Source organism: Glycine soja, chromosome 15, assembly GCF_004193775.1.
Source record: "Glycine soja cultivar W05 chromosome 15, ASM419377v2, whole genome shotgun sequence".
NCBI classification, from domain to species: Eukaryota; Viridiplantae; Streptophyta; class Magnoliopsida; order Fabales; family Fabaceae; genus Glycine; species Glycine soja.
This window is the reverse complement of record NC_041016.1, coordinates 10,028,562-10,040,567: the sequence shown is the minus strand read 5'-3', so window position 1 is coordinate 10,040,567 and position 12,006 is coordinate 10,028,562. Positions and strand designations below refer to the sequence as shown.

Here is a 12,006-nt window from a genome sequence, read left to right as displayed (position 1 = left end):
TTCATTGTCTTCATTGCATATATATTAAAAAAAAGCTTTACTAAAATGCCTTATTTAATGACATATAAATAATATTTATTAATATATAGTAATATTTTCAAAATGATATTTATAAAAATTATCATTAATATAATTTTTAAAATAATTATTATTAAAATTGACAAATTTAAGAGTCCACGTATATATAATATATCCTAATTTCGCATTATGTTTAAAAATTATATAAGTAAATTTTCAACATAGATAATTTTTCATAAAAAGTTAGACCACATACAAAATTATATTAATTAAGTAAAATAGTCCAAAACAACCTTGCCCCAATCTTAATTTCGTCCCTGATTAAACGGCGAAGCAAGGCACTGCTCTCTCTCTCTGTTTTTTTATTAATTAATTTTTTTGGGGTGAGGGTGTCAATTTGTCAAATTAGTAATTAATAATTAACACTAATAATCTGATTAAAGATGGGCTGATAAGCCGCTGAAGTTGTCGTCTTTTAGATTATTAGGGTTTTTATTCTGTTGCAGAGACAGTGGTTGAGAATCACTGCTCAAAAGAATAATAATACCAAATTCCAACCAGATAAGGAGTGTGGAATTTGGAAGCTTCACTTCTTTCTTGTATTACTTGATGCCCTTTTCCCTTCTCTCCCTCCCTCTTCTCTTATTCTCATTGTTTAGTTACCTACCGTGGATCAAAGTCAATTCCCTATCTCGCTTCTTTTTGTAGTTGATTTCTTTTGGGTTTCGCAGTCTCCCCAAAAGGGTTGTTTTTATTTTGTTCTAAAATTTTGTAATTTTTGCTTGGACTTGTGATAAAAAAAATTTGATTTTTTAGATCGATTCGTTGATGGGTCATGCTGGGGTGTTGTTAATTGTTGTAATGGCTAATTGAAGTTCTGTTGGTGATTTGTTGGGAAAAAATGGGGGATCAGGGTGTTTTAGGTGTTAATGTTGGGAGAGAGGAAGAGGAAGATGAGTTTTGCAGTTGTTGTGGAGATGAAGATGAAGAAGCGTGGAAAGAGACCGAGGAAATTGTAGTCGAAGGGTTGAAGGATGAGCTTGATGAATTTTCAGTGAAGATGTTCTTCAAGGGGTTGTCAATGGCTGGTGTTGAAAATTCAAGTTCTGGGTTTTCTGGGATTGGAGTGTTCATGGAAAGGTCTTCAGGTTTTCCTGCTATAAGGGTGCAGAAAAAGCTTGACTTTTATGCGGAGGAATCAATGGTTGACTATTTGGCACTCTTGGATGGGTTGCTGGAAGCTACCCAGAACAAGATCCGCAGGGTTTTTGCTTTCACTGATTCTGAGTTGTTGCACGACCAGGTTGGCATTTCAGTGTTTCATGCTAAGTAACATTTGTTTGTTTTACTCACGACCAGGTTGGCATTTCAGTGTTTCATGCTAAGTAACATTTGTTTGTTTTATGGTATGTTTATGATTTATGAAGATCCAGACTAGCATTTGCATGCCGAAATTGAAATCACTTGTATGAATTTTTGTAGCTATTAGCAACGTGTCTGTTGAAGTATTGCATCGTTTCTTTTCCCATCGATTGTTTAGGCATGTTATGCTTCTCTGTTCATGTTTCGATTTGTGGATGGACATTGAGATAAGCATTATTGTGTCTACCAACTGGGTTTGGGTCTAGCAGAAGTAGCTAGCCCCCCACAACTTGAGGTACCAAGGTTTGAATCTCTGATGAGAGAGGTGTCTATATTTAGTGTTTGATCATGCCTCGAATAGGCTTGCTTCCGAAAGAGTATACCTGTTGTGGAAAACTAAAACAAAACAAAACTTCAAGCCTTTGTGCTATTGCTGGGTTTGCACAAACATCATATGGTGTTTCATTTCTTAATACTTATTTTCACACTGAATCGAGCATGGCTGTTATTTACTTCCCAATATCTTTTGTTTGTTTGGATGTCCTTTTTCTTTTTTGTTTCTTTAGTTTGTATATAGAAAATTGTTAGAGATTTGTGTTCTAGCAGGCACACTGATTCAATTTGAAGAGCAAATTACTTTTTTCTATAACAGCTGATGACTTGGTTATTTTTCATGCACATGTAAGACTTTTTCTTCAATGTAATTGGGGATGCTTGGTGGACTAGGAGGATTGAGTTTACCATTTAAATATCAACAGATAGCCTATATTCCAAATTTGTTTTTAAAAATACATTAATTGGCATTACTTTGACATGTGCCACTAACCTCTAATAGTTCTTTAATGTGTATTTGTGAGTATTTCCCAGGTCATTTGCCATTAACTATCCTTTCGTTTGAATGTGATTATGGACAGATAACATTTGGGAAAAAATTGGAGATGCCTCTTTTGACCGCACTGAGAGAAAGGATTCTGGAACTTGCCAACAATTTTGAAGATTTTGTTTTAAACCTTATACCCTCTACTGATCTTGAGCAGCCACTGCATTTGGCCAAAGTAGCTATTGGACTTGTCACTTTCCCTGTAAATGGTGAGATATTGCTTAAGAACTGTTCTATTTGCTGTGATGACAAGCCAGTGCCAATTATGATTACCTTGAAATGTTTGCACACATTCTGTTCACATTGCTTGAGGGCCTATGCTGATGGTAAAGTACAATCTTGTCAATTCCCTATAAGATGCCCTCAACCAAGATGCAAGTATTGCATGTCTGTAACTGAGTGCAGGTCTTTTCTTCCATTCATCTCCTTTGGATCACTGGAGAAAGCCCTTTCCGAAGAAAATATTGACCATTCAGATAGAATTTATTGTCCATTTCCAAATTGCTCTGTTCTCCTTGATCCTCATGAATGTTCATCAGCAAGGGCCAGTTCATCTAGTCAGTCTGACAACTCTTGTATCGAGTGTCCTGTTTGTCGGAGGTTTATCTGTGTGGACTGTAAGGTTCCTTGGCATTCTTCTATGAGTTGTTTAGAATACCAGAACCTGCCAGAGAAGGAGAGGGATGTTTCTGACATTACCTTGCATCGTCTTGCTCAGAATAAAAGGTGGAAGCGCTGTCAGCAGTGTCGTAGAATGATTGAGCTTACTCAAGGCTGTTACCACATGACATGCTGGTAAGATACCAAAAAGTGTTGACTATTTTTATATTTATTTCATTACATAGTCTACCATTGCAAACCTGAAATCTACTTAGATAGTATTCAGTCAAAGTATTATATTGAAAGTGGAACAATATATTATAGAAATTTACATGTTAAGAAGTGAGGGTGGAATCTGCCTATTTAAAACAGGGTCGCATGCAAGTTCTGTTTTCTTCCTTGTCTGTTAATGGTTTCTCATTTCTTTTTATGATTATGTGTGAAGAACTTCTAGATAAAATGAAACTGTCGGTACCCTGTAGGCCTTACTTAAATTTCAGTTTGAGAGTTAGAATTTTTGAAATTTAAATGTATTGTAACCTTAAACTAGATAAGGTCCCTCGCAAGTGACTAAGTGATAATATTTAGACTCAGGAGAAAGAGATTGGCTGATGATATGATCCCACTTAATAATAATGTCAGAGCTCAGATAATTATATTAATTCCCTATGTGTGTCTGTGTAATTTAAACCTTGGTATTATTTTCAGATTGCTCTATCTATTCAATGTAATCTTATGATCTGATGCTGCAGATTCAAACTGATCTGTTTCTCTAGGTAACTAGTAGGTACTGGATGCTAAAATGGTATATATTTTGTAAGCAAGTATTAGAATGATAAATTTCTTGTTTTTTTTAAAATAAATGTGAAATCAGAATAGAGTTCTAAAACAACTGAAGCAAAAAATTTAAACATCATTGTGTCTCTGACCTCTGCTATATAAAATGAGTATCTTTTGAAACAATAGAAATACAGATGATAGATGACTAGTTGGTTGTGCTTGTGCCATATGGCAAGAGAGGGATAAAGAGAAATTGATCTTAATATATTAATCTTTTGCTATCTGTTTCTTGGCATGTTTAATATTTTTCCACAAATAAAAAAAATATGAAATCATGGTTAGATTGAGGAAAGGGATCAGTTTAATATTTCTTGGCATGTTTAATATTTTTCCAAAAATAATAAAATATCAAATCATAATATTTTTCCAATTAAATGTGGGTTTGTGATCGGCTATGCATTAAAGTTGTAAGTCTTTGTTTTAGGCTTACTAAACAGTGAGTGCTAGGAAAAGGGTTTTGCAGATAAGTGGCTGAGGACCGTAAGTTAATCATGGTTATATGATTAAGATTCCAAGTCCAAACAGCCAATTGACTTGAAAGTATCTAGGCATCAAAGGATGGTTAGATATTGAAAACTTCCAAGGCTGGGGTTATGTGGGGCCAATATTGAGGAAAATATTTCGATTCTAGGTATTCATGCCTGTTAAGCACTTGTAGCAGGGAAGCAAGTATGAAGCATGGGACACATAGTATTCATGCCTGTTAGTACTTGATTTCTTGTTATCAAATTAACTAGGCCAAACTTATCTAATTAATATTTTCAATTATCTAAAAATGCTGTTTAGTAAGAGGTAGTGAGATACCAATATAAATAAAGGGACATTTCTAAATCCAAAATGGAAAGAAATAACTTAAATTATGCTCAACCCTTGAATTTAGGACTGAACCTCTGTTAAAATGAAAACTTTGGAGAAATCCTAGAAATCTGTGGACTTTGCTCAAATGTGGATTAATTGGACTTTTCTGTTTGGCTTTGTGGTTGATATATCTCTTGATCTTTCTGCAAGCATGTAGCTAATCACATTCAACATAGCCGTTTGGCCTTGTGACGGTGGGCTGTCCTGTTTGCTTGTAATGATTAGCCTAATCCATTGGCTTTTTTTTTCGAGTCCACTTCATTCAAAGAAAGATAGTAGTTGGACTGTTGGAGATGTTAGAATGGCTGGTGATCAACAATAAAACTGTAACTGGTTGAACAAAAGAATAGCCGTTGGATATAAATTGTAACTCTGGTACAAAACAATAAAGTAAACTACTACTAAGATGTCAATTGGGTGTTTTTACGAGAGTACCCAGGCCAGTTCTTGACCAGCAAAATTTCCTCGCAGCTCAGCTTTGGTACATATATCCCAATGATGTGCAAATCAACCATTGCTCATTTTTCCATCAAACAATACCATATTGTTGCGAAATTGTTAATTGGATATCAAGTTCCATATTTGATATTAATCAGATTAATTTTTGGTTAGAACTACTAGTATTTTCTTTCATTTTATCAGCGTATATTTCGGTATTTTTGTTCCGTTTTCTTTCACTTTATTAGATTAATTTTCTGTATAAATTGATGTGTATGCTAGAGAGGGCAAGCCCTACACAACGGTAAAGTTATGCCTTGGTGATTAGTTGATCATGGGTTTGAATTTGAAAACAGTCTTTTTGTATATGCAAGGGTAAGGCTGTGTACAATAATCCTCCCCTATACCTTCCCATAGCGAGGAGCCTTTGGGCATAAGGGTATATCAGATTTTTATTGATGCGTTTTTTAGTGTTGCCAACATTGTTGTTAGATCTATAATATGTTATATGTTTAGGTTAATAATGATATGATAGATTGTTGGGAAGTCACGGTTGAATTTTGTTACTATAACATGAGCTGTGGCACTGATTTATCACATCTGTTCCTATAGGAATAAAAAAGAAAAGAAAAAAGCCTCACTAGGAAGGACATGATGACAAGTTTATGTATAGGTTGTGTTGTAGTTTAAGCTTTTCTAATAGTTTTCTATTCTCGTCTTAATTTCAGGTGTGGTTATGAGTTTTGCTATTCATGTGGTGCGGAATACCGAGAAGGGCAACAGACATGCCAGTGTGCATATTGGGATGAAGATAACTCTGAAGACTCAGTGGCGCACTCTCTTCAAGAATCAGAACAATGGGCATGGGAGACATTCAATTCTCTCTCCATGATCGTGGACGCATACTCAGACCAAGAACGATCGCAGCTTGCACTTATTCAAAGGTTCCTAGCTGGGGGTTTCAGTCTCAGTGACCATAATCCTTACCAATCTCCTCCTCGCTGTACAGACTCCTATGTAGACCCCATGAAGGATCTACATCAACTTCCATGGCTAGAGAGATTTGTGTCTGTGATAAGTGACAACTACTATGATGATTACATTCAATGAATGAAACTGTGATAGATCATAGACTACCTAATAAGTTCATCAACTTTCAATCTCAACTAAATTTTGAAAGGAGGATGCAGAAAGAGTTTGTGACTCTGTCCACTTTTCATCAAGAGGTGTAGCAACATTTACATCATGAAATTCCTTGTTTGTTCCCCGCTTGGATATATTTAACCAAAGGTGGAGGATCTGTTCATGATGATTCTCTCTAAGGAAAGAAAAAAAGAAAAAGTGATATTTGGGAGTGAAAACATTTTACTTGTGGTTGGGAAGAATACAATTTTAGGCAATTAAAAGAATTCCGGATTTTTAATTTTGGTCACACCACTTTTCCTTGTTAACTGATAATTTAAAATAATTGCTTATTCACATTATCATCAATCTTTTATTCTAACTAATTCAATTACTTGAGAAAAGGATGTAATTATTATCCAATGGAATCAGCAATTCTTTCTGTCACTTTAATATGGGTTAATGTTTCTTTGGATATTGTTTTACTACATGAGATGGAGTGTGTTTTGTTTAACTTATTTTAAAGAATTTTAATTTTTTTTAGCTAATTTATTAAATGATTTTTAAGGCTTTTAATAAATAAGTAATTACTTTTCCAAATTTAAGTGTCATTAAACATACACGAACCCTAAATTATTTACTTAGTGCTGTACAATCTTAACCAAGGCTACTTTCGTTAGTGATTACTGTAGGAGTTCTAGATTAAAGGATGAAGATCACAATTTGGTGCTGTACAACTTTCGTTACACGACGACAATCACATGCTTATGTGTATTAACAATTAGTCAAACCATATCATTAAAAAAGAGGACAACAAGGCAGAGGTGGAAGAGTGATCATGATGATCTCGTGCAATGACTCTCAGACCCTGCTCAATCGGCATTTGAGTATATAAACAACCATAAAAAATGATGAAGCTTCAAATGTTTGAACCTGCGAGTATATCGTGTGTATATTACATTCAAAAGTCAAAACTTATCAATTTTGACCTTGACTCGATGTGTTGTGGATCTTAGGTTGTCTACTTTTTTTTAAGTCTCGGTAATCATTTCTGTTGTTGTTTGAGTACAATGATGGATCTAAAACACTAAGTTAGAGATAATCTATTTAAAAAATAAAATTAGTAATTATTATCAGTGAAAAATTAATAACAAGATATTCAAATATATAAAATTAGAAAGGATAAAATATATACATTCAAGATTTTTATTTGATTTTTTAAAAGTGAGTGTGGATCCATCACTGTTGAGTATATTATTATTAATATATAAGCTGTTGTAGTTTCCGACATAAGTATCATGAGCATCTTCTTTACAATTTTCTCCCCTTTTCTGATCAATCATGGGAATTGTGTGTAAATTGAGTGTATCCCAATAATAACAGTTGGCCACCTTTTACTGTCAATTATTATAATAAAATTTGATTCCTATTTATTTATGAATTAGCATTCTTAAACATCTTTTATTCATGAGGAATATTTTTGTTCTCTTTTATCAAATATGGAAAATTTTTATTTCCATGTCACTTTCTAAAAAATGTCTTAATAAAACCTATTATTCCTAAGTAAGATTTTAAACTGTAATTTTGGTAGCGATTGCAAGCCAATAGCAGCTGAAGTGATATATAATTAATCATGCCCTAATGCAGTTGCAGTTAATTAGTAGCATGTCACTAATGCAATCAAGATATTGAAATCGCATCATATAATGTGATTTGTAATTTAAAAGCGATTGCATGAATTGCAAGTCATTTGTAGCTAATGTGATATATATTCATGGCCTAATGCAGTTGCAGTTATTTAGTGGCAGTCACTAATGCAATCAAGATATTGTAATCGCATCATATATATAAAGCGATTTGTAATTTAAAGCACTGTTCCCATTACTCTAGCTCGGCAACATCTAATTACATATATGTTCATTAAAAATCTATCAACTATGTTGTAAAGAAAAATGAACAAGTGCATACGCTAAAACAAAACTCAAGTGTATACTTTAATTTCTTTTTTTTCAATTAATCATTAATTGTCACAATAAGGTTACCGTTAAAGGACCTATAATATATTCCAATACGAAATCATAAATTAATAAGAAATAATTACGACACAGTTTTAGACAGCATAAACAACTTACAGAGCATAAGAGAAAATTAACCAAATTCATTAAGATATTACATTCACACTAAGCGAAACAAAACTAGAATAATATTATTAAAGATTTAAAAATTAAAGATACTGATTAAAAAATAAAAAATAGAATATTTCATTGAAAGTCACGGTAGGAATTAATTAGAGATCGTATAAATTATTTTTATATATATAAAAAACAGTATTGGAGAATCATATAACACTAAAATTTGCATTTATTATTTTATACATTAAGAAATTTATTCTCAACTGACCCAGTACCTAGAATGGCTCGAATGCATTAAATGACATCAGCTCAACAATTCTAAGCAAGCCCAATATCTTCCCTCAAATTCGCATCCATAAACAGGGTAATAGAAACTCCAAAAAATCATGCAACTTTGTCAGTATTGGGGAAAACCCTAGTTAAGGTATGCATTATTCTTTTCTCATTTCATTACCCTAACTTGTAGTATTGATTTGAGCCTCAAAGTCCTCTACCATTATTCTTGACTTGAGGAAGCTCAACAAAACACCACCATAACACTTGAGTGACTAATTACTTGTTAGGAACATTAAATAGGAGTACAACAATCTCTCAAGTCTCAATCAAAAATGTCATGCCCATTGCACACGATTCATTTTCCCTGCCAACAAGTCCTCAACAATTAGTTCCACTAATGAGTGGGGTGCATATATGACACAAGTGACTAACTCCAATAAAAAGTGTGATCCAAAAAATGAAAAAGAGAGTAATATATAAGTGCAACTTATCTGGTCGGTCTCCCATTTTTGTTAAGTCATCCAATTCCAAATTGTGGGCATGTAAAACGAATTTAACATTGGATTGGAGTAATAATAAGACAAATGGTGGTGGGAACGGATTATCTAGATGCGCATGCTCCTGGTTTAATTTATTAAGTAATTATCAAATAATATAATATACGCAAATGCTGTGGTATTTTTAAGATATTGATTAAAAAATTAAAAGAAAAAATATTAAAATATGTAAAATTATGTTTTTTTCATAATTTTTCTTATATTTTTTTAATTTTTTAACCAATAACTTAAAAACACAGATAAACAAGATTTTGGAATATAACACCGACGTTCAAGCCGGGTCTTCTAACATCGAATGTAAGAGAAACGTGGCGGAAACATGATAAGACCCAACCAAGCCAACTAGTCCCATAATTCAATCCTTTCAGATGACAAGATTGCTTCACTGTTCAAAATGTTGATAGCTTTTTAAGGTCAACTTTTCAATGACTCTCTTTTTTTCTTTTCCATTAACCTTTCCTCTCATGTGACCTTATACTGATTGCTTTCAATTTCTTCTTTATTTATTTATTTGCTGATGTTATTGTCATACATTTTTCCTCGTTGGCACGTTAAGGCAACCGATATCTTGTCCTTCCTATTTCAACTAGTAACTTTGTCTTGTAAACCTTAGCTAGCTTCTTCTTTTTTCGGTACATAAACCTTAGCTAGATAGGTTGCTTATCCAAATTATTATTTTTTTTCTTATGGATATTATCCAATTTAAGGTGAAGTTTGCATTTATATATTCTAGATCTCACTCTGGGCTTATCTCTTATTATATGTGTGCTGAGGCACACGATTGTGCCAAGTGTGTTGGAGTTTTACGAACCATGACTAGAAGCAATGGCACAAGCTAGCTTCCTACAGGTATAAAATATGTTTCATCGTAACCATCACATTTTTTTAAACGAGAAATATTAATTTATTAATTTTTATTAAAAATGTCGGATAAATATTTTTCATTCTTTGTTCACTCATCCTTTTATGAAATAAATTTTGAAAATTTAATTTTTATATTTTATCAGTAAAAAAAATCATTATCAATAAAGAAAAAATCATTGTTGGTAAAGCTTTTAAGTTATAAAATTAATATACTAATCATATGTGATTAATTAGAATAAAATATTAAGATTAATAGTGTGTAAATCTTTTACTCATATTTTACAGTGTCTTTTTACTAATACAGTTATTATATCATTGCCCCTGTAGCTGTCTACACCAAGTAGAGTACATATCACAGCTATATCCATAGTTTTACAAGCTTTGGATATATCTCTTTGATTTTTTATTTATGCGTTTATAGCATACACCGAATTAGGTTGGATGTATTGAAATTTTGAAATTGAAAGAATTATCAAAATATTTGATAATATAATCTTATATAAGAATTATACTATTTTAGATTAATAACTGAAAATTTTCCCTTCAAAATTTATAAACAAGAATCACAGAGGTATATAAATAAATCTTTTACTGATATATGTATTGAAATTAAGTTACGTAATGAAAATTTTTGCTTCCTCTCTTGTGTAAGCAATAAAATGTGCTCCTGTCACATCTCGTTGTTAATGGCATTTTATAATTCTCAATATTTGAACAAAATCCTATTGGTGTATAATTTACAAATTTAGAAGTTTTATTAAATATGTTTCACTTTTCTAACTTTTACCTCATTCGATATTGTATAGTTGACAAATAATTTTATTATTTAAATATGTAATGTGGGTGTCACATATTCAATATTTGATTCTTACATATAAAAAAATATTTATTAAGAAAAATTAATTAAATAGATTTTAATATCTTAAAGGATTGATTATTGTCTTCCTAGTAAGATATCCCAAATTTATTTTTTAAAAAGATTTCAACTCAAACACACATTGTAACAAATCTATATTGACAAATAGGTTTTCAACCAAACACTTCATGTTCAAAGACTCTAGTGTGACTGCTTTTGACTGATTGAGCAGAATACCTAAACACCCTTGTAACATGTGATCCTCCTCTTATGTAAAGAAAGGATCTTCTAAGTATTCAAATAGATTGAGTATCTTTAATCCTCCTAAGTAAAATAAAATCTCAAGATATTCAACCAGAACGAATAACGAATATATGTATATCTTTTAAAAAAATCCTTTGGTAAAAGTTCACCTTAGGTATCCAGGATTTAAGTAGGCCAAATACCCAACTACTACCACAAAAAGGTCATATCACCTTATAACGATGGTTACTTAGTTGAATTAGCACCCTAATGATAATTAGAATGAAGCACAAGAGTTCATGCATCCAAACTCTACTAAGATATATATATATATAATTAATTATGAGAATTTTGAGGTAAAAAATTATTCATAATTATTTAATACTCTCATTTATTATTTTTAATCAAGGGCATTAGACTAGCTTTCATAGATACTTCACTCCTCGGCTCTCCGAAGGATCGATTGTGAAAAAAGGAAACATTAGGCATAGGAGATACGTAGAAGGAAGTCACCTATATATTTACCTGTGTGCAGCAGGTACAAAATCATTTAAAAACAACAATTTCATTTAAAGAATGACAGTGGGATAAGTAAATGTATTTAATTTTATTGTGGGTGGAAATAGTTGTGATGAGGATGAAGATAACCACATTTGTACAATGTGAATGAAACTGAAAGGGAAAGAAGAGGAAGGGGGTGGGGCTGGAGGATTGGTGGTGCGTGTGAGTGGAGACAATGCAGCACTGTTGGTATTTGGATTTGGGAGAACAGCTTTTTTTATGAGGGAGACACAGAAACCAACCCCACTGGCGACACTTTCAAAACATGAACTCATGGTAACAGATGCAGCAGATTATTATTGTCATGATGATGGTGTCCTTTAAAAGCCAAAAGAACCCAATCCCCAACGCACAGTGTACATATTAAAAATTGCAAGTACCTTCAGCTCCAGCCTTAGC

The 12,006-nt window shown here is 32.5% G+C and overlaps 1 protein-coding gene across 1 annotated transcript; it reads left to right on the top strand.

Annotated features, from left to right (window-relative positions):
- Positions 1-454: 454 nt before the first annotated feature.
- LOC114387834 (E3 ubiquitin-protein ligase RNF216-like) lies at positions 455-6,428 on the top strand. Its single transcript, XM_028348042.1, has 3 exons — positions 455-1,321; positions 2,295-3,055; positions 5,725-6,428. The coding sequence occupies exons 1-3, from the start codon at positions 920-922 to the stop codon at positions 6,104-6,106; spliced, it is 1,545 nt and encodes a 514-aa protein (XP_028203843.1). The 5' UTR covers positions 455-919; the 3' UTR covers positions 6,107-6,428.
- The last annotated feature ends 5,578 nt before the right edge of the window (positions 6,429-12,006 follow it).

Excerpts from the sequence above, each read along its gene's own strand:
- LOC114387834 (XM_028348042.1), top strand. The coding sequence starts at position 920 with ATGGGGGATCAGGGTGTTTTAGGTGTTAATGTTGGGAGAGAGGAAGAG. Across the intron at positions 1,322-2,294 it reads CTGAGTTGTTGCACGACCAG|ATAACATTTGGGAAAAAATT; the intron begins GTTGGCATTTCA and ends GATTATGGACAG. Across the intron at positions 3,056-5,724 it reads TGTTACCACATGACATGCTG|GTGTGGTTATGAGTTTTGCT; the intron begins GTAAGATACCAA and ends TCTTAATTTCAG.